Below are 26894 nucleotides of genomic sequence, written 5' to 3'. Positions count from 1 at the left end.
ACGTGATGATATAAGATGTAACACTTTTTTACGATAATACTATATTTCTTTGGGCTTGAAAATAATAATTATAATAATAATAAATTGCAATCTACCAAGGTTGCACTCTTTACTCTCAGCCTATAATTCAATAAATCATTATGCAGCAGGGATTAGATATTATTAAATGCTATTCTGCAGGTTTTGGTGAACGTGGCCTATGAAGGACATTTCTTCAGTTTTTTGCTGTGTGTGTGAAAAAAGCTCTGTGTTTGAGCTCAGGCTTTCACAGCTTCTGGTTTCATACTGCCCTCATGTGGACAGAAATAAAAGAGAAGGCCTTGGAGAATTTGCATGGACCTTTGACCCTTTAAAGTCAGCTGTGTACTTTGAACAGGTTTGACCGGTTGAGTTTTCATTTGACTTTCAGTTTGTAAAATCTAGTTTCCTCTGACGAAGACACTTGAGGATCGAGCAAAGTCTGAGCCAGTAAAGTAAGTTATTCATGAATGTTTTGTATTTTACATTGAAGCATTGTTTTGTATCTGGATTTGTAATATTGTTGACAGCTTTGTGTCTCACACCAGTCTGAAGTATTTGACAAACCCGGCCGAATCCTGATGAAAAGATGGCAAAACCTGCAAGTGAGTGTACAATAACATCAGCATGAAACTGAACAGGAAATATCCCTGTGTTTACTCTTTTAGTAGATGATCTGCAGTCCTTTAAATGACAGATCAGCACACAAACTCGCATTCACAAAAAACACACTGAGGTTTGTTAACCGCTGAGTAGCTAAGCCTTGCTTTTTTTTTACTGGAATGAAATTGTATGTGGACCACAGTAAAATTTGAATAAAACTAATAATAATAAAACATCACTGTCTTATTGTTTACTGTCCCCTTTAAAATTGTTTTGATTGGAATGAAGACTTTTACATGTTTTTCTGCTTCTATTTTTGTGCAGCTCTCAAAAGCTGTAAAGAATTGGAGCAACTTCTTAATGGATATACAGAACAAATAGAGAAGCTGTGTCGTCTTTACGACGTACAGCCAAAAAGGTAACAGCCAATGATTTCTGTTGTGTCTGAATTTCACTGTTATTTGCCAACCCTCCATCTCTGTGAAGGTTTTGATCTTTCTTTTGCTTAAATCAAGAAACAAAGACCAGAAGAAGAGAATAAAGGCTGCAGCAAAAGAACTCAGAGAGCTTCTCGTGGAAACTGAAGATCGGTCGTTTGATGTCTCATCTATACTCGGTATTATAGAATCAGGAACAGAAATGATAAAGAAAACAATCGGAGAACTAGAAATTGATTCTGATGTTGTCCAGCCATGCCGTGTCAGCAGTAAGTCTCCCGGATTTCAATACTAATCTAAATTCATTCAGAAAATGGCACACAAGCACCATGTTTAATGAACAGTGGCTTAAATGGCAGCAACTGTGAAAGTGATTTTATAACATCTTGGTGTTTTAGGTATGCACCGAGTTCTGGGTGACACTCAAAAGAAAATGATTTCATCTGGTAAGTTAAGCAGCTTTGATGTTTGGTGAAAATAATCAACCCTGAAAACCCTAAAAACATTACATTATTGAGCAAGTTCAGGAGTGTCAAACATACGGGTCGAGGCCAAATACGGCCCACAAAAGTGATTTGAATGATAATATAAAATATCAAATAAAACAATATTATTAAAATTTGAAGTTGCTCATTTACTTGACTCGCTGGTTATGCCTCTGGATTTACATGAGCATTATAAAGCTGTTCCAAAATTTTGAGTAGCATTTTAAAAGATGACGGATGCATTGTAACCACTGATATCAGCTAGGATTGAGTCAGAGAGGGTTTCACACATGCTTGCATCAGCATTCAAGATGGCGTCCTCCTCCAGATAAACTGCACTCGAAAGCTGTCACTGGGGCTGTATCTTTTCTAAAGGCACATCTTTGTACATAAACAGTCCATATTGATACCAACATATCAGTAACAAAAATGTACTTATATAAGTAACTACTTACTTTAGTGCCCAACACTGTGGTGTACACCAGTTTGAATTACCTATGACACATATATGATAGCAATATCACACAGGCAAGAGTGCTGTTTTCATATCAACACAATTGTTGTCTTATTGTTTCACCAACAGAAATTATTTTAACAAACCCTGAGTTGATCATCTGTACTTCTACACGTGTTTTGTTATCGAATAAATCTGTTTTTCAACAAATCATTTGAGTAACTGTATTGTTAATATTAATATTAATGAACACGTGAACAATAATTGTGAACATGTTAATGTTTAGCAAAAGGTAATTTAAGGGCCAAACAAGGAGACATTTTATGGTAATTTTCCTTCGACATAAAATAAGTTGACACCCCTGATCCAGATGCATTTGATTTTTAACTTGATCTTGTTTTCTTCTTCTTCCAGGTGCAATAAAGCATAATCATAAAATGATGAGATTTATGAAAGATCTCAAAACAAAACAAAAACCATTTCCGGCAATCCAGGAACTGTTCCAGGAGGAGACGTCTTATAAATTAAGAACTGCTTATAACAAAATGGGAATTGATACAAAAGGTAGGTTTTTGGCCAGGGGCCTGTACCATGATGGTAGCTGAACAAATTCAGAGTTACAGGATTAGTTTTGAGTTGACAAAACCAAGCCTCTCCAATCTGACTTTGTTGGTACCACGATGCTGTTCATCAACTTTCTTTGTCAATTCAGGCTTTGATCCTGAGTTTGTGGAGCGCGTGCACATGAATGTGTGACATCACTGGCCAACAGCCAATCACGAGCCTTGCAACACAAAGCAAGTTTGATTTACTCAGCGAGATTGAAAACTAAAGATTAAAGGTTTTGCTAAAGGTTGAGAGATTGAAGAATATGACAAATTTAAATGTCTTATGAAAAATTAAGGAGGACTAATAAAATAAATGATCTTGCTCCATCAGTGTAGTCACAAGTGGAACTTGTTAACTTAGTTCATACATTTGAAAATATATAGTGATAGAGACTTGAACATGTAAGGTTTTTTTTTAATTTTAAAATAGTTTAATCTTTTGATACTACAGCTTATTTATATTACATGATCTGTATACATTAATATTTATTTAAAATAATTTATAATAACTGTTAAACTAAAATTGCTTGTGTGTAAGAGTTAAATAATAATATGAATCACTATAATTATATAAATCATAAAATGACTCAGTTATTATCATTAAAGCCAGACTTCTATTTTATTTATTTTTTTAAGCATAAGTGACCTTTAATTTGAAGCAAGGTAAACTGGAGTGACTTTGTGTCAGACATGTGTCACTTCTCTCACATCTGATTGGTTCACCTTCAGTCTGAGATCTTGAATCCAGAACATAACCTGACTCATGCAGCGTAAGATAAGATGGCAATAAACACAGATTAAAGCCGAGCTACTTTCATAGTACCTAAAACCCAGGGTTGGCAGAAACTAAGCTGAAACATAGCTGGCTAGCCACCTAATCCAGCTTCATGGTACAGGCCCCAGATTTTATCTAAATAATAATAATAATAATAATAATAATAATAATAATAATAATAATAATAATAATAATAATAATAATAATAAATTAAAGAAAAAAAAATGGAAATACGGCGATGCTACTTGAAAACTATAGTTCCCTTTCGAGGGAACTTCGAACTGCGTCCTCTTAGGGGTCGCTTTGGGGAACACCGCGTTGTGACCCGTGTCTGAAGCATACTTTGAAAAAACAGCAACGCGTTGGCCGGCGACAGCCTCTGACATCACTACCGGTGCGACTATAAATAAGCGACCGGAGAGCAAGTCATTTATCTTCTTCATCTTCATTGTCTTTTTTTATTGAAAAACGACCACGGTAAGAACAATCTTTCTTTGTTAATCATGGCATCCACTAGCAAGGCGTTTAAACAGTGCGTGCATCCGTGTACTTATTACGTATTATTTGACACCTGATGACACACACAGTCTTTGCGTCTCTTGTTTGGGCGAAGAGCACGCGCACAATGTCGTTGAGGGGCGATCTGCGTGCATTGTGAGCGTTTTCCTATGAAAAAGCTCCGCTCTCATTTGTCTTTCTTTTTGAGGAAAGAGGGACGTCCATCTGTTTCCCGCGGCTCAGGACCAGCTGCTGTTGAGGCACGGAGGAGAATGAGCTTGTGGGGATCACAGGTGGATCAAGTTGAGGAGTTTAGAGAGGGACTTTCCCTTTCATGCTTTTCGGCGGCAGACGAGTGTGAACTTCAGGAGGAAGACGTGTTGTCATTAACCCTTTCTGATACTGAGGTTAGTGCTCAGCTGGGTTCTACCCAGGAAGAGCAGGAGATGTCTGAGGATGGCGAAGAAGCTGAGGCTGAGCCTTCTCAATCCTCCTGCCCTGCGTATGTGGAGCTGTTAGAGGTTATGGATCGTGCCACAACAAAGTTAGACTTAGCAAAATAACGCGCGAGGTCGCCTTGATGAGCGTTATTTATCTGACCATAGCCCTCCAGCCCAGGTGAGCCTTCCATTCTTGCCTGATTTACATGCAGAAGTCGAATGGAAGAGGCCGTTTTCTTCACGCATTCATCGGTTTCAGCATACGAGTTATGCTAACATCGAGGGCATGCGCGAAAATGGCTATGAGAAGATGCCCCCTGTAGAAGAGACACTGGCTAGCTATCTCTCTGTGGGGGAAACATCCTCTCTTAAATCTCCCTCTTTGCCATCTAAGCCCCTCCAGGATACATCCCGCTTAAATGGCAGAGCATATGCAGCAGCAGGTCCCGAAAAACATAGGGGTCCTGGCCCGTCTCGTTCTGAGGATCAAAGACGGGCACAGAAGGCTAGTGTCGCGGCTCGCGCTCCTCCCCCACTGTGGACAGGGGCAAGAGGACTCGTGTAAAAAATAAACTGGCTATGCAGCTTAGGCCTTTGGCTGTAAGAGATAATGTCACAGACAGCCGTCTAAACGTCCCAGGGGTAACTCCCATGGAAATGGTAGACTTGGTTCTTAGTGTTCGCCACGATTCTGGCCTGCACTCCTCTCAGCATGGCGAGGGTATACTGTTCCCCAAAGCGACCCCTAAGAGGACGCAGTGTCTCGTTCCCTACTCAGGGAACTATGGTTAAATACGTAACCTGAGACAGTTCCCTAAACTGCAAAATGCACATCTCTTTAATTAGGTAAACTCATAACAAGATTGTGCTATATATCATTCTGAGAGGATAAAAATACAACAATTAAAAATCAAGAATCTCAACTATGTTAAATCAATATATCATTTAAAAATGTGTCTCTTTTTACAGATAATGAATAAATTATATTATTATTATTATTATTATTATTATTATTATTATTAATACCTTCAATAAAAAATTACGAGACTGATTTTTATTATTTGCTGACTGGTTTTGTTTGTTAATCTTTAATCAGGTTGTGAGTCATGTGCATTAGAGGTGAGTAAACCTGTCACAATCCATGTTTCCCTGTCTATTGTCTATTTACTGTAGCTTGTTGTCTCCATTATTAGTATTATGTATCATGGATACAATTAATTTCTTCCTCCCTGCTAAACGTTGCTCAATATAAGTTGTTAAAGAGATCAGAATTCTAGAAAAATATGAATATTTGTATTTTTGTATTTATTTATTTATTTTTTGGCAAAAAAAAAAAAAAAGTTTCAAAATTATATTGAAATTAAGTATTTTCTTTACTTCAGTGACTTTTAATTCATTAATTCAGTTTATTCGTTTTTCTTAATTGAGTTAATTTCTGCCCCTCTCAGGATGATTCTGAGTGGGAAGTTAAAACACCTTCAGAGGTCACAGCTGAAGCAAATATCAAGTACAGGTAGAGAGATAAATCTTTAAGAAATAATACATACTTGTAACATTGCATATACACTCACCTGAAGGATTATTAGAAACACCTGTTCAATTTCAAATTAATGCAATTATCTAATCAACCAATCACATGGCAGTTGCTTCAGTGCATTTAGGGGTGTGTTCCTGGTCAAGACAATCTCCTGAACTCCAAACTGAATGTCAGAATGGGAAAGAAAGGTGATTTAAGCAATTTTGAGCGTGGCATGGTTGTTGGAGCCAGTGGCGGCTCCAGACAATTTTGATTGGGGGGGGCAATGGGGGGTCCTGGTCTTTTCAAGGGGGGTCTCATGAAAACCAACAAAAAATACAGTGGACATGGCTAATAACTGCATATTACTGCTACTAAACAACAAAAACACCTTTGCAATGTAAACAAATGACAGGCTACATTTGTTATTCATATCCTTCACACTGCACTTTCATGTCAGGTATATTATGCATTTTTATTGACATTGATATTTTTACATTTATTTCCAGATAGATATTATTGAGTTTACAGGCTAAAGTGGTCTTGCTGTTGTAAACACTGTTGCAATTGTAGAAAAAATATTTGCATCACATTTAAAATATAATTATATTTTAATTCATTTCTGAATTGTTTTTATTTCTATAGCCTAATGATAATTCAGAGAATGAGAAAATCAGAATAAGCCTTACCAGTGCTGTGATAATTATTTTTACGTGTTAAAAATAAATAAGTACTGTAATATAATAAAAGTTTATTCAAATAACATAAAAAAGACCAGACCCCTCGATGTCTGTGAAACTTTTCTCCCTCAAACAGCACACTAGCATTACTTCTACACTACAGGCTACACACAGCAATATTAACAACGTATCTCCATGTTCTCACATCACATCGTTCTTGTTAAATAATAATAAGTAAATAAACATCAAAATCACTTCGCTGAGAATAAAACACCACTTACCAGCTGCCACGATGTTGAAAATATCCTCTATCAATTAAAAAATGCCCGTGCAGCATGAGGGATCTTCCCGGTTGGATGAGGTCGTAGTCAGGTGAACGGTCATCATGTTGGTCATTTTATTTACGGCTAAATTATTATTAATAAATTGTACTAATATTATGATTGGGCGTGGGCAGGCATTCACAAATGTTTATGTTATTACAAAAAAAAAATGAAATTTTGCTTTGACAAAAGGGCACTTAAGGGGCAAAGGAGCAGGTGCTCAAGTGAACCGGTTCTTTCGGACAATTCGATCAAATAAACCAGTTGAAAAAAAATGGTTCACCGGTTCTTTTGCGCTCGATGTAATGCCGTCATTGGCGATGATTGTCCTTCATTCAAGCCTTTGGTTTACCCGCGCTTATAACATTAGCAAAGAATCAGAATCAATCACCAAAAGAATCAGTTCGGTTCAGATGCGCTCTGTGTCAGTCTGCTTCACGCTGAATCACGCATGCGCAGTTATCATCAGCTCATCGGTTCTCGAATCGGACGCGTCCGACAGAAACGGTTCTCGGTTCAGTGTATGAATAAATATCGAAATAATTATTTATTATTGTTCTGCGTAGTTTGAAGAGAAACATTTTTGGATCTTTATCCCGAATATATATATTTTTAATCAGGAAGAGGCTGGGGGGTCAAATGGGGGGTCAAGGCATTTTTTGGCAGGGTCTTGAGACCCCCCAAGACCCCCCCTGGCGCCGCCGGTGGTTGGAGCCAGACGGGCCGGTCTGAGTATTTCACAATCTGCTCAGTTACTGGGATTTTCACACACAACCATTTCTAGGGTTTACAAAGAATGGTGTGAAAGGGAAAAACATCCAGTATGCAGCAGTCATGTGGGTGAAAATGCCTTTTTGATGCTAGAGGTCAGAGGAGAATAGGCCGACTGATTCAAGCTGATAGAAGAGCAACTTTGACTGAAATAAACACTCGTACAATTTGAACTAGCTCATCAAAATTGGACAGTTGAAGACTGGAAAAATTTTGCCTGGTCTGATGAAATCTGTCTCGATTTCTTTTAAGAAATTCAGATGGTAGAGTCAGAATTTGGCGTGAACAGAATGAGAACATGGATCCATCATGCCTTGTTACCACTGTGCAGGCTGCTGGTGGTGGTGTAATGGTGTGGGGGATGTTTTCTTGCCACACTTTATGTCCCTTAGTGCCAATTGGGCATCGTTTAAATGCCATGGCCTACCTGAGCATTGTTTCTGACCATGTCCATCCCGTTATGACCACCATGTACCATCCTCTGATGGCTACTTCCAGCAGGATAATGCACCATGTCACAAAGCTTGAATCATTTCAAACTGGTTTCTTGAACATGACGATGAGTTCACTTTACTAAAATGGCCCCCACAGTCACAAGATCTCAACCCAAGAGAGCATCTTTGGGATGTGGTGGAACGGGAGCTTCGTGCCCTGGATGTTGATGCGATCCTATCAATACGGGCCAACATTTCTAAAGAATGCTTTCAGCACCTTGTTGAATCAATGCCACGCAGAATTAAGGCAGTTCTGAAGGTGAAAGGGGTCAAACACAGTATTAGTGTGCTGTTCCTAATAACCCTTTAGGTGAGTGTATATATATATAATAATATAACATCTCCTGAGAGCATCTTTATCAGTGCTATATTTGTGTTTTTCAGTGTCAGCACCTCTGCAGGGCAGTATGAATGTTCAGAGACTGGCCTCCGCTGGCGATCTGACACCGATGTCCGTTTGGAGTATCGGTTTGTTGACTGGGAATCAATGCATGAAGATATCATGAAGAACTACAAGCCATGTGGACCTTTGATGGACATCACTGTAACCTCTGGCTCTCTGGAGGAAATTCATCTACCTCACTTCATCTGTGTAGGTATGTTTGTGTAAGGCATATCTCACTCCAGATCCAATCATTTCAACATTTGTGTGAACATTTCAAGCCAAAACTGAGCTCTTGTTCTTGAAGACTTAAACCAGCTTTGCTGTGCACAGATTCTGGATCTTCCTCAGATGATGCAGTGAAAGCTCTTCATGTAAACGGCAGCGAAGCTTCATTGAAGAGATGTGAACTAACCAGATCCCATGCCAAGCTCCTCAATCCCACATTCTCACTCTTGGGAATTATTGCACATTTGTATCAGTACCTCACCATGAAATTTCACTGTGTAACTTTGATTTATCGCAACAGAACATCTCCCCTCAGCCTTCACGTGTACCTGATTTTAAATGATGAAAAACTTAAGAAGGTAAACTCTAATCTAATCTAATTCATTCATATGGACAACATGAGTAGATTTATCATTTTGCAACACTACCTCCATAAGGACATGTTTGACAGATAATCATGTCTATCACTGTTAGGATGTGAAGGAGAAAGAGAAAAAGAATACGGAGATTGTAAAACCAACACCAAATGAAGCCCTTAAAATAGACAAATTTTACACACTGAAGACATCTTGTGACTCCAAAATCAACCCTCAGGTACTTTGTGTGTGTGTGTGTGTGTGTGTGTGTGTGTTTAGTTAAAATAATGACTTACATGCTGCCACTTTCTAAAATGTTTACATTTGCATTTTTTTGCCAGGATTTAAAACTGACACCATGCAAGGCCAACTTCTTTGATTTATACATTCAAGATGGAAAGAAACCAATTGAACTCTATATAGAAGACAAAGAAGACAAAAAAATATGGGAAGTTAATATAGAATCAGGTAAACAACTTATATTAACATGCAAAACCCTCTGCAGATCAGATATTTATATTTTAACTTTTATATTCATTTATTTTTCTGTATTCTTTCAGATGAATTCAGCATAAACAGTGCAGTCTGTAAGTGGCAGTTCAATTTCATTATTCATACAGATCTTCACATGCTATAAATATAAATACACATATACATGCTATATACAAAAAAAAAAAAAAAAAAAAAAATCTGTAGTTAGATTAATATATAATATAGTAATAATTGAATTATTTTTGGCCTCATTTCAGTTGACTGCAGTTAGACGACCTCCTCATAGAGTATGTGACAATGAACATTTAATTCAGTGGCCAGTAAATGTCCTGTAATATTCTGTAAATGTATTAATATTATTGTGCATTTAGCCACTAATATAAATATCATTAAGTTTTACAATACTTATGTGAGAAAACATTTTTTCCTGAGAGGGAACAAGAATCCCCTCTGACTGATTGCGTCTTGTTTCATGTATAAAATCAGTCCAATGGCACTTTGTGTAGCATGTGACACTGTGACCAGGAAGCTATAGCATAACTGGACCAAATAATGTCAGCGTCTGATTGGCCGAATAAGTTTATCACAAGCTCGCTGGAAGTATGGTACTTTCTTGCGTAATTCTGAAAGCCTGGACAATGAATTTAATTGAACACTTTTTTTAATCTTTACGCAGGTCATCGGCCAGCAGAAACTGCACAGAAAAGGGAACGCTGCAAAAACTGTAAAGGTAAATATAATTTATGAAAATGTATAAAGTTGTTTCTATGCAGATTCTTCATTAAGTATAATGTTCAGTGGCTTTTCATGAAGGCACCAGTTTGTTCATCTATTCAGGTGCTGAGTTTGTGGAGAAGCACAGGGCAGAGTTGATCAGAAAGGTATCTCTGGTGGCACCGATTGCAGACGACATGAAAGATCTGATTGGTGATGAAAAATACCAAATCATCTTAAAATCAGGAACACCGCAAGAGAGAATGAGAAAGCTTCTGGGCTTCCTCACAACAACTAAACTGAAAGAGAAACTTTACCAAAGTCTTTTAAAACATGAGCGCTTCCTTGTTGAAGAGTTGCAGCATTGTGAGTAGATGCTCCTTATCTGTCAGTACAATGAATTCAAGATGCAGGGCCTTATGAAATTTTTTTTTTCCGAATTCCATTTTCATTTTTCCTGGATTCATTTATTTATTTATTTTTGATTCCTTTTTTAATAGTTAAATTAAAGTTTATTAAACAAAAAGTCAAATTGATTAAAACCGTGAAATATATACATTTCAACATCAATTTAATAAAATAAACATTTTTATTGTTACCGAATTATGTTTTTGCATGTCTGATTATTTGAATGCATAAAACAACTTAATTTATTCTTTTTCTTTTTTTTTTTTCTTAAAGTATAGCTTCATGATTTTTCTTCTGTGTTGTGTATTTAATTATTTCTGGTTCTCAAATGAAGGCATAAAACATTCATTTAATTTATTGCAAACTTAATGGGATATACAGTTCTGATGAGTTGTTTTCTGATTAATTGATTTTTTACACTGTATTTTTTTTTTTCTTTTTTTTTTAGAATAAAACCTATATGAATACATAAACAAAAAGACTTTAACTTTGGAGAGATTTTGGATGGATTAGGAAGTCAGATAGTTCGAGGATTACCCACTATACCAAAATATCTTCATTTACATTTGTGCCTTTAGCAAACACTTTTACCCAAAGCGACTTACAATGCATTTAAGCTATAATTTTTTTATTTATTTTTCTATCAGTATGTTTGAATAACATGACACATTTGAATAATATATATCTGGTTGTGGTTTCCGTAATGTGCTTATGCCATTAAAAATAAATAAATAAATAAATAAAAAAATAAAAAGATTTTTCCTGATTCCAGGAAAAGTTGGGACACTGTAAAAATTGTTAGTAAAAAAAAAAAAAAAAAGATTGGAATAATTTACAAATCTCATAAACTTATATTATATTCACAATAAAATATATATCAAATATCAAATGTTGAAAATGAGACATTTTTAAATGTCATGCCAAATATTGGCTCATTTTGGATTTCATGAGAGCTACACATTCCAAAAAAATTTGAGACCTGTAGCAATAAGAAGCCGGACAAGTTAAATATACATATAAGGATCAGCTGGAGGACCAATTTGCAACTTATTAGGTCAATTGGCAAAATTATTGGTTATAAAAAGAGCCTCTCAGAGTGTCAGTGTCTTTCAGAAGTCAAGATGTGCAGAGGATCACCAATTCCCCCAATGCTACGGTGAAAAATAGTGGAGCAATATCAGAAAGGAGTTTCTCATAGAAAACCATACTGGATGCCCAACCATATCTCACGGTGGATTCGTACTAATTCGCACAAATTAACCAAGTGGCTAAATCGTACGATATCGTACGAGCTGGGTCGTATGAATTCGTACGATTTGTTCATTGCATTTATTAAAAGCCCATCAAGACGAATTTGTACTAATTTGCACTATTTAATGTATTGGTTAAATCGTACTATATCGTACGATTTGTTTTTCATGTTCAATTAGCGTTTCCCAGTCTCACGGCAGTTCGTGATTTGGTCACGTAATTTAATCTATTGATTCGTGGCAGGGACACGTTTATTTACTTATTTTCGTGATTGCAGCACATTTTTTTTTTTTTTAACTAATGCATTTCAATTGGATGCATCTTTCGTGCAACAGCATGATACTTTCTGATTAATTAACGTTAATTTATTAATTTTAACCTTTTTTAAAAAATCGGAGCTTAATTTACTGTAACAATACTGAACAACATACTGTATTGCTGGTGACAAAAACACATATTCAGACTTTTTAAGGCCTACAGATCTTTATTTTTTTTATTTTTATTTTTTTACTTTAGACTCTAAAGTTAAACGGTTATTGTAAAGGCTGATTAAAACTGCAATAGCCTATACTGTCGTTGATGAGCCGCTTATCGCTGTCAGATTCTGTGATTCTGCGTTGGACTGTGGCTAATGGGCTTAGAATGAGCCCCGCTCGGCCCGATTTCTGGCTTACTGTAATATTTCACCTGTAAAAGACCGAAATAATATAATTAAAATAAAGACATGAATGAATACAATGATAACATCTAAATACATGTTGATAGATGTAGCGTTATAGTTTTAAAAATATCAATAAACAGCAGAGCAACCCAGCTTCGAAATAATAACCGAAAAAGACCTAAATAATAATAATAAATAATTAATATACAGCGCAGCCACTCCCACCACGCGCATCACGCGCTGTGCATCCATCCATACTCCCAAAAGCGTCAAACACTGAAGCACGGTCAAGCGCCTCTAGCGTCACTGACATGAGATGTTTATCACTATGAAATCACGTACGAGAAGTCTCATTCAGCACACATCGTGATACTTGCCATCAGTTTACAAGAGCCGCAGGTTGCACGTGACACATTAAACTAGCATTTCTACTCGTGGAGATCACGTATAGTGGGAACATGTACTGATGGGGCTTATTTCCCCGGTCTTAATAATGCCAAAGCGCAGCGTCCTACACAAACAGTAAACCTCTCCAATACTGCTCCGGAGCACTATACAATGCTTAGTGTATCCCATCATGCATCATGTTTTGGAATTAATCGTGAGACTTTTTGCAGAGATCTCACAAGAGGTCACGCAAACCTTTCCAATGTATGTGAAATATTAATAATAATAATTAGATATTGAGAATAATTTGGTAGTAAAACAAAGTGTTGCACGTTTTCTTGGTGCACCGAAAAGTATATTAATTTTGTACATCATTTGTAACTTCTTTTTATCACTTAATTAGAAGCACCACAAATTAAAATGTCATCTTTAAAAGGGACTATTGAAAAGACATTTAGAAGTTTATTTTAAAATGCAAAGTTGAAATGAACTTTGTCATGTTAAGATCGACACACATTGTGATCTTCATGCTCACTTGGGCCAAATATAGGAAATGTGCAAAAGATGGCAAGTGTGGGTATTTGGACCGTACAACAGTTTAAGAAACAACAAATGCTGTGCAAATGATAACAGAAAAAAAAAATAAAAAATATAAAAATACGTGCTGCAATCACGAAAATAACAAAATAAACATGTCCCTGCTACAAATCCATAGATTAAATTACATGACCAAATCACGAACTGCCGTGAGACTGGGACACGCTAATTTAACGTGAAAAACAAATCGTACGATATAGTACGATTTAACCAATACATTAAAAATTGTGAATTAGTACAAATTCGTCTTGATGGGCTTTTATTAAATGCAATGAACAAATCGTACGAATTCATACGACCCAGCTCGTACGATATCGTACGATTTAGCCACTTGGTTAATTCGTACGAATTAGTACGAATCCGCCGTAAGATAGGGTTGGATGCCCATGATCTGCAGGCCCTTAGACGACACTGCATCACATACAGGAATGCTACTGTAATTGAAATCACAACATGAACACATTGTTGTGAACACAATCCACAGTGCTATTCGCCTTTGCAGGCTTAAAATGTATAGGTCAAAAAAGAAGCCATATCTAAACTTGATCCAAAAACGCAGCCATTTTCTCGGGGCCAAGGCTCATTTAAAATGTACTGTGGCAAATTGGAAAACTGTTCTGAATCAAAATGTGAAGTTATTTTTGGAAAACTGGAATGCTGTGTCATCCAAACCAAAGAGGACAAGGACAACCCAAGTTGTTATCAGCGCTCAGTTCAGAAGCTGCATCTCTGATGGTATGGGGTTGCATGAGTGTGTGTGGCATGGGCAGCTTACACATCTGGAAAGACACCATCAATGCTGAAAGGTTTATCCAAGTTCTAGAACAACATATGCTCCCATCCAGCGTCGTCTCTTTCAGGGAACACCTTGCATTTTACAACATGACAATGCCAGACCACATACTGCATCAATTACATCAAGTGTTATTAAATATGTATAATAGACCATTTTAATGCTGCCTTGTTATAGTTTATTTTGTCTTTTTTTCTGTACTTATTTACTTATAGGACTTTTTAAGGACTTCTTATAGGACCTTTGTGACTTCTGGACTTATTTTATCTTTGTACAGATAAATAAATAATACAATTAATAATAAATAAATAAACTAATTTTAATAATAATAATAATAATACATAATTTAAATATACTGGCTTTCATGTCAGTATGGTTGTCTAAAGACGCAGGAAATACAAATAAACCGAAAGCTACAGATATCATATCAAACAATGAATCAGTGCTTCTGAATTCCCCCGTGAATAAACTATTATAACGAAATCATATCTACTTATACGTTAAATATTACAAGGGACATGAGGCAGTTTAAAGGTTACGGTTTATAATAAATTAACTTTATATTTATGCACTTACACTTAGCTGTACACGCATAAATGCATACCACTTATTGTTGAGACACGTACTAGTTTTATTTACTTAGACAAACTATTTAACTACGCAACACAGTGAGTGGTTAACACTTACACACCGTGTAACGCATACAACTTAGACCCAGACAAAACGCCTTCCAAATGTGAAAGCACTGTTAGTGTTATTTCCTCTGTATTGTACTACGGTATGTTCCAATGGAAACAATCTCATTGAGAGTGATGTAGGTGGCTCTTAAAAGAGCCTTTGGGGTGTGACGCGGCTGACGCAGCGGCGGGTTTAAGCGCGCTCTCCGCGGATGCGGCGGGCCAGCTGGATGTCTTTGGGCATGATGGTGACTCTCTTGGCGTGGATGGCGCACAGGTTGGTGTCCTCGAACAGACCGACCAGGTAAGCCTCGCTGGACTCCTGCAGGGCCATGACAGCGGAGCTCTGGAAGCGCAGGTCCGTCTTGAAATCCTGAGCGATCTCTCGCACCAGACGCTGGAAAGGCAGTTTGCGGATCAGCAGCTCGGTGGACTTCTGATAGCGGCGGATCTCTCGGAGAGCCACGGTCCCGGGCCTGTAACGGTGGGGCTTCTTGACGCCGCCGGTGGCTGGGGCGCTCTTCCGGGCGGCTTTAGTAGCGAGCTGCTTCCTCGGGGCTTTACCACCGGTGGATTTACGAGCGGTCTGCTTGGTTCTTGCCATCGCTGAGATATACTTCTCTTTCTGAGTAAGTAGAAATGCCGCTCTATGTTACACGCTTGGTTTTAAAGCCGTGTACAGCCACAGCTTCTGGCGTCATAAAAGTGCAGAGACCTGTGATTGGCTGATGTGTGACATCTGAGCATGACTGCTAGCCAATGACTGCACACCTCCTGTCTTCAAACGCGGCTGTTAGTTTCCCGCTCAAAATGCTTTGTTGTATTTAGCACTTTATGCATCAAACAAACACACTACACAAGTTTCATACTAACATCGTTTTATATAATCCTTATGAAATATTATATACATTGGTTTAACTGGTCAAAATGGTTATGATAGAATAAGCATCCAGTTGTTGACTATATATGTAATTATTCACGTTCATGTTAATTAATATATATATATATATATATATATATATATATATATATATATATTTTTTTTTTGGATAAAAACTTTAGTATGTAGATGTATATTCGTGTTTATATATGCTTTGTCGCTTAAAACATAAAGCAATAGAAAATCGCTCTCTGAAAGATAAAATGGGTGGCTCTTAAAAGAGCCTTTGTTTCAGAAACAGAGCGGACTCGGTTTACTTGGCTTTGGCGGGTTTCTCGGTCTTCTTGGGCAGCAGCACGGCCTGGATGTTGGGCAGCACGCCGCCCTGAGCGATGGTCACTCGACCCAGGAGTTTGTTGAGCTCCTCGTCATTGCGCACCGCCAGCTGCAGGTGACGGGGAATGATGCGGGTCTTCTTGTTGTCTCTCGCGGCGTTTCCAGCCAACTCCAGGATCTCAGCGGTCAGATACTCGAGCACAGCCGCCAGATAGACGGGAGCTCCGGCACCGACGCGCTCGGCGTAGTTTCCTTTACGGAGAAGTCTGTGAACACGACCGACGGGGAACTGCAGCCCTGCTCTGGAGGAGCGAGTCTTGGCCTTCGCTCTCGCTTTGCCGCCGGTTTTGCCTCTTCCACTCATTGTCGATAGTAAGGTATTTCTACGTTAGTAATACACAAAGAATGAATATGTGAGCCACGCTCTGCTGTATTTAAAAGAGCGTGCGAGTCGCTCATTGGTTTAGAGTTTGTAAGATTTCAAACCAATCACTGAACTTCCCTCCAACGGCTACTACACACCAACCGCCGAGGCCACGCCTTTGGAAAATGACTAAGTTCCACTTTATGTCGTCTTTTTTTTATTTTCTTTAAAGGTGTACATGCGGGAAGTGCAGTTTGATGCCAACCGAGGCGGAAAAAGTTTGCTGCCAAGAAATAGAACCGGTTATACTTATGTCTTGCAATGCATCATAATGTGTAAAGTTTTCTTTTTTATAAGACTTAATATGATAGCATACAATTAGCTTACTAAGTGCACTTTAGCAATGTCTTCTTAAAATATTTTATACATTATTCCTTCACCTTCGTTTATAAACTTTTGGGATCCTTATATAACATTTTAGGCATTATCCAACAAGTGTAGTGCTGTAATAGGATGCAATTACATGCATGCATAGTCCCTATGATATCTCATCATATATTTCAAATTGCAATTAATGAGAATATAAACTACATAGCTGACATAATTTATGATTTTTTTTTTTAAAGGTAAGGAGAGGGTTGACTCAGGTGCCAACCTCTCTACAGTGTATGACAGAACATCCAGGACCGGATGCAAACTGCCTAAATGTCTATACACTTCAGAACATAAATAACATTTACAGAGCTGACTATGGCCCACTTAGAAGGAGAAGAGAGGAGGAGTAATTATGAAAACAGATCTCAGATTTTATCATTATGTAATAATACAGATATAAAAACAATAAACTTTGTAAATTGTGTTTATTTATCTAGGAAGGTGTGCATTGTAATAAAATAAATTTAAATATCAATAATTGGAAAAATGTATTTTCAGGGTCAAAAATATAGCATACAAATGAAAAAAAAGTATGTGTTGAACATAATACAAAATGCTACATTACTGACTACGTAACAATTCCACCACGCTGCCAGACGTTTCAGGTCTCTCGCCTATCGTAGTTTAGTCAGCTGGTGCTGGGGTCCTTCCATCATGTGTTGTCCTCCGGATTCGGCAAGAGTTCCCTGATGCTGGTGGGAACTATGTTGGCTACCGGCCACCACTGGACTGAACCTAGACACGCGTCTAGCAATGAGATCCTCCTTTGGCGGCCTGTCAAACTGTTCTGATGGGGAATCTGGAATGGGTACTTTTCGTAGTTCCTCAGCATAATAGGCAGGGTCTTCAAACACCTCTACAAACACCAGTCTCATCAGATCTTTGACGTATCCTGCCATATATATATATATATATATATATATATAAAAAAAAAAAAACTTTTATTTATTATTTGTTTGTTGTACTATTTCTAAACACTTGACACTTTTTGGAAGTACTGTTATATTTTATTTTAATATATATATATATATATATATATATATATATATATATATATATATATATATATATATATATATATATATATATATATATATATACAGTATTGTTCAAAATAATAGCAGTACAATGTGACTAACCAGAATAATCAAGGTTTTTCGTATATTTTTTTATTGCTACGTGGCAAACAAGTTACCAGTAGGTTCAGTAGATTGTCAGAAAACAAACAAGACCCAGCATTCATGATATGCACGCTCTTAAGGCTGTGCAATTGGGCAATTAGTTGAATTAGTTGAAAGGGGTGTGTTCAAAAAAATAGCAGTGTGGCATTCAATCACTGAGGTCATCAATTTTGTGAAGAAACATGTGTGAATCAGGTGGCCCCTATTTAAGGATGAAGCCAACACTTGTTGAACATGCATTTGAAAGCTGAGGAAAATGGGTCGTTCAAGACATTGTTCAGAAGAACAGCGTACTTTGATTAAAAAGTTGATTAGAGAGGGGAAAACCTGTAAAGAGGTGCAAAAAATGATAGGCTGTTCAGCTAAAATGATCTCCAATGCCTTAAAATGGAGAGCAAAACCAGAGAGACGTGGAAGAAAACGGAAGACAACCATCAAAATGGATAGAAGAATAACCAGAATGGCAAAGGCTCAGCCAATGATCACCTCCAGGATGATCAAAGACAGTCTGGAGTTACCTGTAAGTACTGTGACAGTTAGAAGACGTCTGTGCGAAGCTAATCTATTTTCAAGAATCCCCCGCAAAGTCCCTCTGTTAAAAAAAAAGGCATGTGCAGAAGAGGTTACAATTTGCCAAAGAACACATCAACTGGCCTAAAGAGAAATGGAGGAACATTTTGTGGACTGATGAGAGTAAAATTGTTCTTTTTGGGTCCAAGGGCCACAGGCAGTTTGTGAGACGACCCCCAAACTCTGAATTCAAGCCACAGTACACAGTGAAGACAGTGAAGCATGGAGGTGCAAGCATCATGATATGGGCATGTTTCTCCTACTATGGTGTTGGGCCTATTTATCGCATACCAGGGATCATGGATCAGTTTGCATATGTTAAAATACTTGAAGAGGTCATGTTGCCCTATGCTGAAGAGGACATGCCCTTGAAATGGTTGTTTCAACAAGACAATGACCCAAAACACACTAGTAAACGGGCAAAGTCTTGGTTCCAAACCAACAAAATTAATGTTATGGAGTGGCCAGCCCAATCTCCAGACCTTAATCCAATTGAGAACTTGTGGGGTGATATCAAAAATGCTGTTTCTGAAGCAAAACCAAGAAATGTGAATGAATTGTGGAATGTTGTTAAAGAATCATGGAGTGGAATAACAGCTGAGAGGTGCCACAAGTTGGTTGACTCCATGCCACACAGATGTCAAGCAGTTTTAAAAAACTGTGGTCATACAACTAAATATTAGTTTAGTGATTCACAGGATTGCTAAATCCCAGAAAAAAAAATGTTTGTACAAAATAGTTTTGAGTTTGTACAGTCAAAGGTAGACACTGCTATTTTTTTGAACACACCCCTTTCAACTAATTGCCCAATTGCACAGCCTTAAGAGCGTGCATATCATGAATGCTGGGTCTTGTTTGTTTTCTGACAATCTACTGAACCTACTGGTAACTTGTTTGCCACGTAGCAATAAAAAATATACTAAAAACCTTGATTATTCTGGTTAGTCACATTGTACTGCTATTATTTTGAACAATACTGTATATATATATATATATAAAAGAGGTGTAAAGTTTTAAAATTTGACAATCATATTAAGTACATCTGCAAAAAGGTCAAACCTAATATAAACTGTTTTCGCTTTATAAGGAGGGATTTGTCTCGTCAAACTGCAAAACTATACATGCACGCAATGATATTCTCACATCTATCATACTGCGTTACATCATGGGCACAAGCATCCCCATCCAAATTTACAAACAGACAATAAAAATTATGGACCGGAAACCTATGAGATGGCATCATTGTGATGTCTTAAGAAAGCATCAGCTTTTATGCTTTGACAGTTTTATTGATTTTAATTATATTAAATTGGTTTATAAATGCTTAAATAATCATGTTTCTCCACTGTTTTCTAAATTAGTCTGTAGGCGTCAAAGCTCTCACAGGACGAGCACACGAGCCGCTGTCGAAGGCGACTGCCTAGTCCCAAAGTGCAAGACCTCTTTTGGTCAGTCTGCTTTCTCTGTAATGGGGCCAAAACTCTGGAATGCTTTACCCACCAATTTAAAACTAGAGACTGATGGCAATGCTTTTAACAGAGGTCTGAAACAATGGCTAAAAACTAAACAACAGTGCTCGCATGTATAACCTACAACTAAGATACTCTCTGATTCTCATGTTTTGCTATATTTTTATTTATTTATTTTTGGTATTGTTGTTATTCCTTTGTTATTAGTCTTGTTATTGTATTTTCTTCCTAAAAGCATCTCATGGACAAGTGTTGAAAATTAGCATTCATGCTATAACACTAAAACCAATGCAAATGGTTCGTCCAATGTAATTGTATGTCCATGCCAAACAAAGATATAAATAAATTAAAAAAAAATAACGATATGCGTATTCGTATTGAACCGTTCGGTACGAGGCTTTCGGTTCGGTACGCGGTACGCATTATTGGACTAATTAATTATATAAAAAAAAAAAAAAAAAGTGAAATATAATGATATGCGTTCAATAAGGTAGCCCAATAACCCAAACGACGTAACAGGCAACGCCCCTGACACCCCCGAAGAAGAAAAAAACAGCAACTTATATGTTTATGTTAGGCTACTCAGTCAGGCGCTCGCTCAATCAGTACGCGCTGAGTGAGCGAGCAGTTCATGCACGGTACGCGGTGGCCAATGCGTTTAACAGACCAGAAATAGAAGATCCTCCAATAACCAACAGGTCTGGTGTTTGGGTGCACTTTGGATTCACTGTAAGCTATAATGGTGATGGCAAGAGAGTGGTGGATAAAAAAAACAACGGTCGCATCTGCTACATGACAATAGGGTACACCAGCGGGAATACTTGAAACATGTCAACTCATTTACGTCGACATCACCTTTTTGTGTCAGTATCTGGGAAAAGATGAAAAAAAAAGGAGAAACATACAAGCAACAAACTATCCCCGCAGCATTTAGGCAAACATTTCCAACGGATTCAAACAGGGCAAAAGACATCACCGCAGCGATCGGTAGGTTTCATTTCTTAATAGCCGCGGATATGAGACCTTACTACTTACCATTCATTCTATCATCACCATTATAGCTTACAGCGAATCCAAAGTGCACCCAAACACCAGACCTGTTGGTTATTGGAGGATCTTCTATTTCTGGTCTGTTAAATGCATTAGACATTTTGCAATGAGCCTTCAGCGCGTGCTGAGTGAGCAAGCGCATTAGGGGCCGTTCACATATTGCGCCTAAAAATGCATGGAAAACGCTAGGCGCATCTTTCTCCTCCGTTCCAAAGCGCTCGGGCAGAAGCGCTCATGAGGCGTCTGTCTTTGCTAAGCAACAATGACGTGCTCTCTCCATGAGACGCGGAAATTTCAGCAAAGGATAAATGGATTTGCAGCACTAAAAATCGCTTGCGGTAGGCTAGCTCTGCTACTAAATTTATTTCAAAATTGCAATCCATATACAACTATGATCAGCTGTTCCTTCATCTTGGCTGAGCTTTCAACGTTGTTACGGGAAAGGATGAAGCTGATTGGTTAGTTCTTGTCACATGACCCGCGGTGCGCTTGCGGCATTCTGAAGAGTTGAGATGTTTTTACATTTTGCTTTATCTAAAACGTACCGAACCGAACCGTGACATCAGTGTATCGTATCGAACTGAACCGTGAATTTTGTGAACCGTTTCCCCTAATATATATATATATAAAAAGTTTTATGAACAAACCAAAAGTAGGCTCTGTCTTCACAATTGGTTGCCCCTTCTTAGATTCTGGATACATTATTCGATAGACAGCATTGCCTTCCAAGTTCATTGCCTGTTCATGATCAGCATTCTCGTTAAAATGCATTGCCGCAAGATACAGTCTAGAAAGATAAAAGTGAAAATTAAGTTAAAAAAAAAAAAAAATGTACTAACAAGCACATGTACACGGTTGAAAATAAGGTGATATATATGTATTAATTTTTTTTGTCTTGACAACACTGGGTGATGTAAAGTATTAGAACAATTATTACCTGCATAGCATTCCAATAAAAGGAAAAACAACATTCTTGGGGACGAATCTCCGAATGACACGGTGGAACGCCTCAAGAGCTGAAGTTTGATGTTGGTGGCTCAGCTTTTCCACATCGCGGAGAACTCTCTTGTTCATGAGCAGCTTCTCCACTTTATACAGGACCATGGTACCTATTAGAATAGAAATGGAGAAATGATAAACATACTCACATTTATACCCATAGTAGGTTTATTTTTGAAATTACAGTCACAAACCTGGTTTTAACCATTTACTAGGGTCTCTGGTCACTCTGTCTGCATGAGCGCACTTGGGGAATACTGGATCTTCATGAATGTGGACATTCTGAATGTGATTTAATAAACTCTTCCACTTAGCAACTTTCTCTGGTCCTTCTGTGGAAGACATGGCTGACCAGTAGATGTGATTTTTTATAGCCACCAACCAGTTTCGCAGCACTTGGCAGTCTTTGTTTCTTGACAATTTTTCTAATTTTTTAGATAGCCCTGGAAATACAAGAAGTCAAACAGAGAAATGAAAATCATAAGCTAACTAGAACAAAATTAATAGCTTGAAATGAATGTCAAAAAGGTCCAATAATTGGTAAAATAATTCAAATAAATTTCTAGAGTAATATAAAAGGAATTTTGACTTCCATTTACCCTTCTGGAGGTGCCAAACATCATAGTACTGTTGGATCTCTCTCTCCCGCAGATATTTCTGCACCTTGGTGTGGCGATCAGTCACAATGTAATCTACTTGTAACTGGTTGGACTCTAGATGATCCAGACCTCTTCTGAGTCCTTCCTTCTCCATGTGTGCACTGCCTCCAACTTCATTGCTCTTAAAATCAAAATCATCTTAACAAATGCAAATGCAAAAAAAAAAAAAAAAAAAAAACATGAGGCATTACTAAATACTGCAAGAGAAATTTACCTGTATTAGTTGAATGTCCAGAATTTTATTGCTGTCAGGATGCAATAAAGTATAGCTGCCATATTTGGCAGAATGTCCTAAATATAGAAAACATTTGTAAGTTAATACAATACTCTGCCTAACCAAAAAATTTTAAATTTACATTAGTATGATTACAAAGTATTGCCAACATATAATAGATATTACTTTAAAAATGACCTGGAGAATCCGCACGCATATCGCCACTCAGTGCAATTTTGCCCAACGGTTGTAGTGACTGGAACACGGCCTGCTGATCCATCTTCCACTTGTGAAATACGGCTGGTTCAAGAAACATCCGAGCATGCGTTCTGAATGATCTGAAGGGGTGAATTTGTAGATTCATAGCTCTGCAAATCTGGCAACAGGAGAAATGGAATTATGGGTTGTTTCCTTTGTGAATTCTAAAAAAACAATAGGAGAAATGGAATTATGGGTTGTTTCCTTTGTGAATTCTAAAAAAAAACAATAGGAGAAACGGAATTATGGGTTGTTTCCTTTGTGAATTCTAAAAAAACAATAGGAGAAACGGAATTATGGGTTGTTTCCTTTGTGAATTCTAAAAAAAAAACAATAGGAGAAACGGAATTATGGGTTGATTCCTTTGTGAATTCTAAAAAAAAAAAATAGGAGAAACGGAATTATGGGTTGATTCCTTTGTGAATTCTAAAAAAACAATAGGAGAAACAGAATTATGGGTTGTTTCCTTTATGAATTCTAAAAAAACAATAGGAGAAACGGAATTATGGGTTGTTTCCTTTGTGAATTCTAAAAAACAATAGGAGAAACGAAATTATGGGTTGTTTCCTTTGTGAATTCTAAAAAAACAATAGGAGAAACAGAATTATGGGTTGTTTCCTTTGTGAATTCTAAAAAAACAATAGGAGAAACAGAATTATGGGTTGTTTCCTTTGTGAATTCTAAAAAAAAACAATAGGAGAAACGGAATTATGGGTTGTTTCCTTTGTGAATTCTAAAAAAAAAATAGGAGAAACGGAATTATGGGTTGATTCCTTTATGAATTCTAAAAAAACAATAGAAGAAACATAATTATGGGTTGTTTCCTTTGTGAATTCTAAAAAACAATAGGACAAAATGGAATTATGGGTTGTTTCCTTTGTGAATTCTAAAAAACAATAGGACAAAATGGAATTATGGGTTGTTTCCTTTGTGAATTCTAAAAAAAAAACAATAGGAGAAACGGAATTATGGGTTGTTTCCTTTGTGAATTCTAAAAAACAATAGGACAAAATGGAATTATGGGTTGTTTCCTTTGTGAATTCTAAAAAAAAAAAAAAAAAACAATAGGAGAAACGGAATTATGGGTTGATTCCTTTGTGAATTCTAAAAAACAATGTGCACATAATGATCCTAAAATACCTTATGCATTTGAATAAATGATCCACCGGTGAAATACACTGCTGCTGACATTTGCAGGTTTCCAACTGGGGTGCTTCCTTTCATGGGCTGGCTCTGCCATTTTTTGGTATATTGACAGTGTTCGCAGACCTGACAGAATGACACAAATGTCCCAAGCCGACGTCGCTGCACATTGCATTCATTCGTGCAAAAAGGACATGTTTTAAAAAGCTCTCTGAGACAGCTTTCAAAAACAATGTACTTTGCATCGGTGTAATCACGAGAGATGTCCATCCCACTAGAAGTAATGGCAAAGTATGGAATATCAATGATAAATTAAAAACAAACTTAATGACTAACAATGTACATTTGAACAACATTACCTTGTTTTAGAAAGCTCTGCAACAGGGTCACCAGCCTCATATGAGGAATCTCGAGTTTGTTGAATTTCTGATAAATGTGTTGGAATCTCTTCCTCATCCAGCAATTCTGTCTTCGGCCTTTTAACTGGTGTTGGACCGAGTCCAGATGTTGATGCTGTTGATATTGCTGTCTCAGTACTCACACTTGTAAAGGAAACTGTTGCATGTGTGCCTGACAGAGTAAAACCTTCATATATAAAGCAGTGCCTTTAAAATGATCTATAAGGTAAAGGTAGTAAGAACCGTTTCACATTATATACATACCTTTGCTCCGTACATGTCCTGTCTGTGTGGCAGCAGATGGAAGAATAGTACACTGAATTCCTACAGACTGCATTAGTGGTTTGGCTTTCACATCAGCAGACACAGTTGTTTTATGTTCTCTTTGACATTCAGTGTGCTTGACAGAAGGAAAGCCCTGGCTGGTAGGAACACATGTAGATGTGCTCTATAAATAAAGAATTGAATAAATAAACAAATAATTAATTAAATTCCAAATGTGGTTCTTTACTGGCAACATGACTTTCAGAATAATCACCTCGCCAAACTACAATCAAATAGTAATTCCATGCAGAACAAGGATCTGAACAATACTAAGGGCTCGTTCATACAGAATGAGTTTTTGCTTAGAAAAACGTGAGATGGGCAGTGAAAAGGGGGAAAACACAAGGTCTCGAGAGTTTTTTTAAAAGTAGAAAATATTTTAATTTGAGCGCAGTGTTTTTAGAAAGCCATGTCATGCGCTACTTTTACAACATTTTTGTGTGTTTACTCGTGGTTTATGAGGACATTAATTGATTTATGGATTATTGTATGTGACTTATCAGTGCACAAGCGGAACCGTTTTGCACATCAGACTAATATTTTTATAGATGAACTATGGAATAGTAGCGCATTTCAATGAAGAAGCGTGCTTTGTGATTTATTATTAAATAATGCATTTATTTTTCATTGACTTTTTTCACACGCATTGTGTATTGTTGTTTGGAGTGGTTTAACAATAAACAAACAGAAACCTACTGTGGCCAGCTAAACAAATGTATTTAAATACACACACACACACACACACACACACACACACACACCATACATCGCATGTTGTTTACTTGATGTGCTTACGCGCTGATAGCTAAGTTAACAACACAGAGATATGTGAAGCAGTTTTACTCACCGCATGCGGTTCCAACACACGATCGTGACCCTTTTTCGTCGGGACTGCATCATCCTTAAGAAATAAACGCTTTGCAAATCCGGCATCAAACTGGGCCTTGTTTGTAAAACAAGCATCTTCAAAATGCAGGGAACAAACAAAAACACTTGCACACCTCCTCCGTTGATGCTCATTAAAAATAAACTGCAACCACTGGTTCCTTAATGCTGTTTCTTTAGGTAATATGTGCAGGGTTGCCTTGCCCTGGCAACCAAAAGCACACTTCTTGGGAGACATTTCGCTCTCGTTCTGGTCAGTGAATGTATCTGCTCTGCTCTTATGGGCACGTGCGCGCTCTTCCGGGAGAAGTGCCCTTTAGGACCCATATAAGGAAATTCCACACCATCTAACGTCACATAGACGCATCCTCGACAAACCGGAAACCATGTTTAGCATGGGAATTCCAACTCTTTAACAGTGTAAAAATCTCAGTATGCATGAAATAGCATTTCACCCGCCCTTTAACGAATTTAACCGCATAATAGAAGGCTTTGTACAAAATGTAAACCGCAACATACGTTGAATACATGAAGAAATGTTGGTCTCTGTCTTTCAGAATTCTCACCTTGAGTTTATGATCGATTTTAAGTAACTCTATGGTGTTAATATGTATCTGCTTATTGTCACAAAGTATATATACAAAATGTAAATAAAAATAGCTGGAAACGAAACCAGAAAGT

At 37.4% G+C, this 26894-nt stretch overlaps 4 protein-coding genes across 6 annotated transcripts; 1 reads left to right on the top strand and 3 right to left on the bottom strand.

The window, feature by feature from the left end:
* Positions 1 to 158: 158 nt before the first annotated feature.
* LOC128017586 (NACHT, LRR and PYD domains-containing protein 1 homolog) lies at positions 159 to 11104 on the top strand. Of its 2 annotated transcripts, none has more exons than XM_052603029.1 (15): positions 159 to 473; positions 567 to 623; positions 946 to 1039; positions 1137 to 1327; positions 1457 to 1504; positions 2412 to 2561; positions 5415 to 5437; positions 5767 to 5831; positions 8487 to 8698; positions 8818 to 9071; positions 9187 to 9306; positions 9410 to 9536; positions 9629 to 9655; positions 10237 to 10290; positions 10398 to 11104. In XM_052603029.1, exons 2-15 carry the CDS (start codon positions 608 to 610, stop codon positions 10646 to 10648), a joined length of 1632 nt encoding a protein of 543 aa, XP_052458989.1. In that variant the 5' UTR covers positions 159 to 473; positions 567 to 607; the 3' UTR covers positions 10649 to 11104. The 2 variants fall into 2 exon arrangements, with proteins under 2 accessions (XP_052458989.1, XP_052458990.1); XM_052603030.1 differs by having other exon boundaries at positions 549 to 623.
* Positions 11105 to 15189: 4085 nt separating this feature from the next.
* On the bottom strand, positions 15190 to 15703 carry LOC128017618 (histone H3-like). Its single transcript, XM_052603063.1, has one exon. The coding sequence runs from the start codon at positions 15650 to 15652 to the stop codon at positions 15242 to 15244; it is 411 nt and encodes a 136-aa protein (XP_052459023.1). The 5' UTR covers positions 15653 to 15703; the 3' UTR covers positions 15190 to 15241.
* Positions 15704 to 16197: 494 nt separating this feature from the next.
* On the bottom strand, positions 16198 to 16660 carry LOC128017630 (histone H2A-like). The gene has a single exon (XM_052603075.1). The coding sequence runs from the start codon at positions 16626 to 16628 to the stop codon at positions 16242 to 16244; it is 387 nt and encodes a 128-aa protein (XP_052459035.1). The 5' UTR covers positions 16629 to 16660; the 3' UTR covers positions 16198 to 16241.
* An 811-nt stretch (positions 16661 to 17471) lies between these two features.
* Positions 17472 to 26883, bottom strand: LOC128017581 (uncharacterized). Of its 2 annotated transcripts, none has more exons than XM_052603024.1 (11): positions 26176 to 26883; positions 25269 to 25452; positions 24966 to 25191; positions 24604 to 24880; positions 23404 to 23581; positions 23206 to 23282; positions 22932 to 23112; positions 22527 to 22775; positions 22271 to 22442; positions 21981 to 22120; positions 17472 to 17955 (listed from the first exon to the last, which is right to left on the bottom strand). In XM_052603024.1, exons 1-11 carry the CDS (start codon positions 26449 to 26451, stop codon positions 17678 to 17680), a joined length of 2238 nt encoding a protein of 745 aa, XP_052458984.1. In that variant the 5' UTR covers positions 26452 to 26883; the 3' UTR covers positions 17472 to 17677. The 2 variants fall into 2 exon arrangements, with proteins under 2 accessions (XP_052458984.1, XP_052458985.1); XM_052603025.1 differs by having other exon boundaries at positions 24966 to 25176; positions 26176 to 26881.
* Positions 26884 to 26894: the final 11 nt, after the last annotated feature.

Source organism: Carassius gibelio, chromosome A7, assembly GCF_023724105.1.
Source record: "Carassius gibelio isolate Cgi1373 ecotype wild population from Czech Republic chromosome A7, carGib1.2-hapl.c, whole genome shotgun sequence".
NCBI lineage: Eukaryota > Metazoa > Chordata > Actinopteri > Cypriniformes > Cyprinidae > Carassius > Carassius gibelio.
The sequence above is the reverse complement of the archived record's forward strand: the minus strand, read 5'-3'. Positions and strand labels throughout refer to the sequence as shown.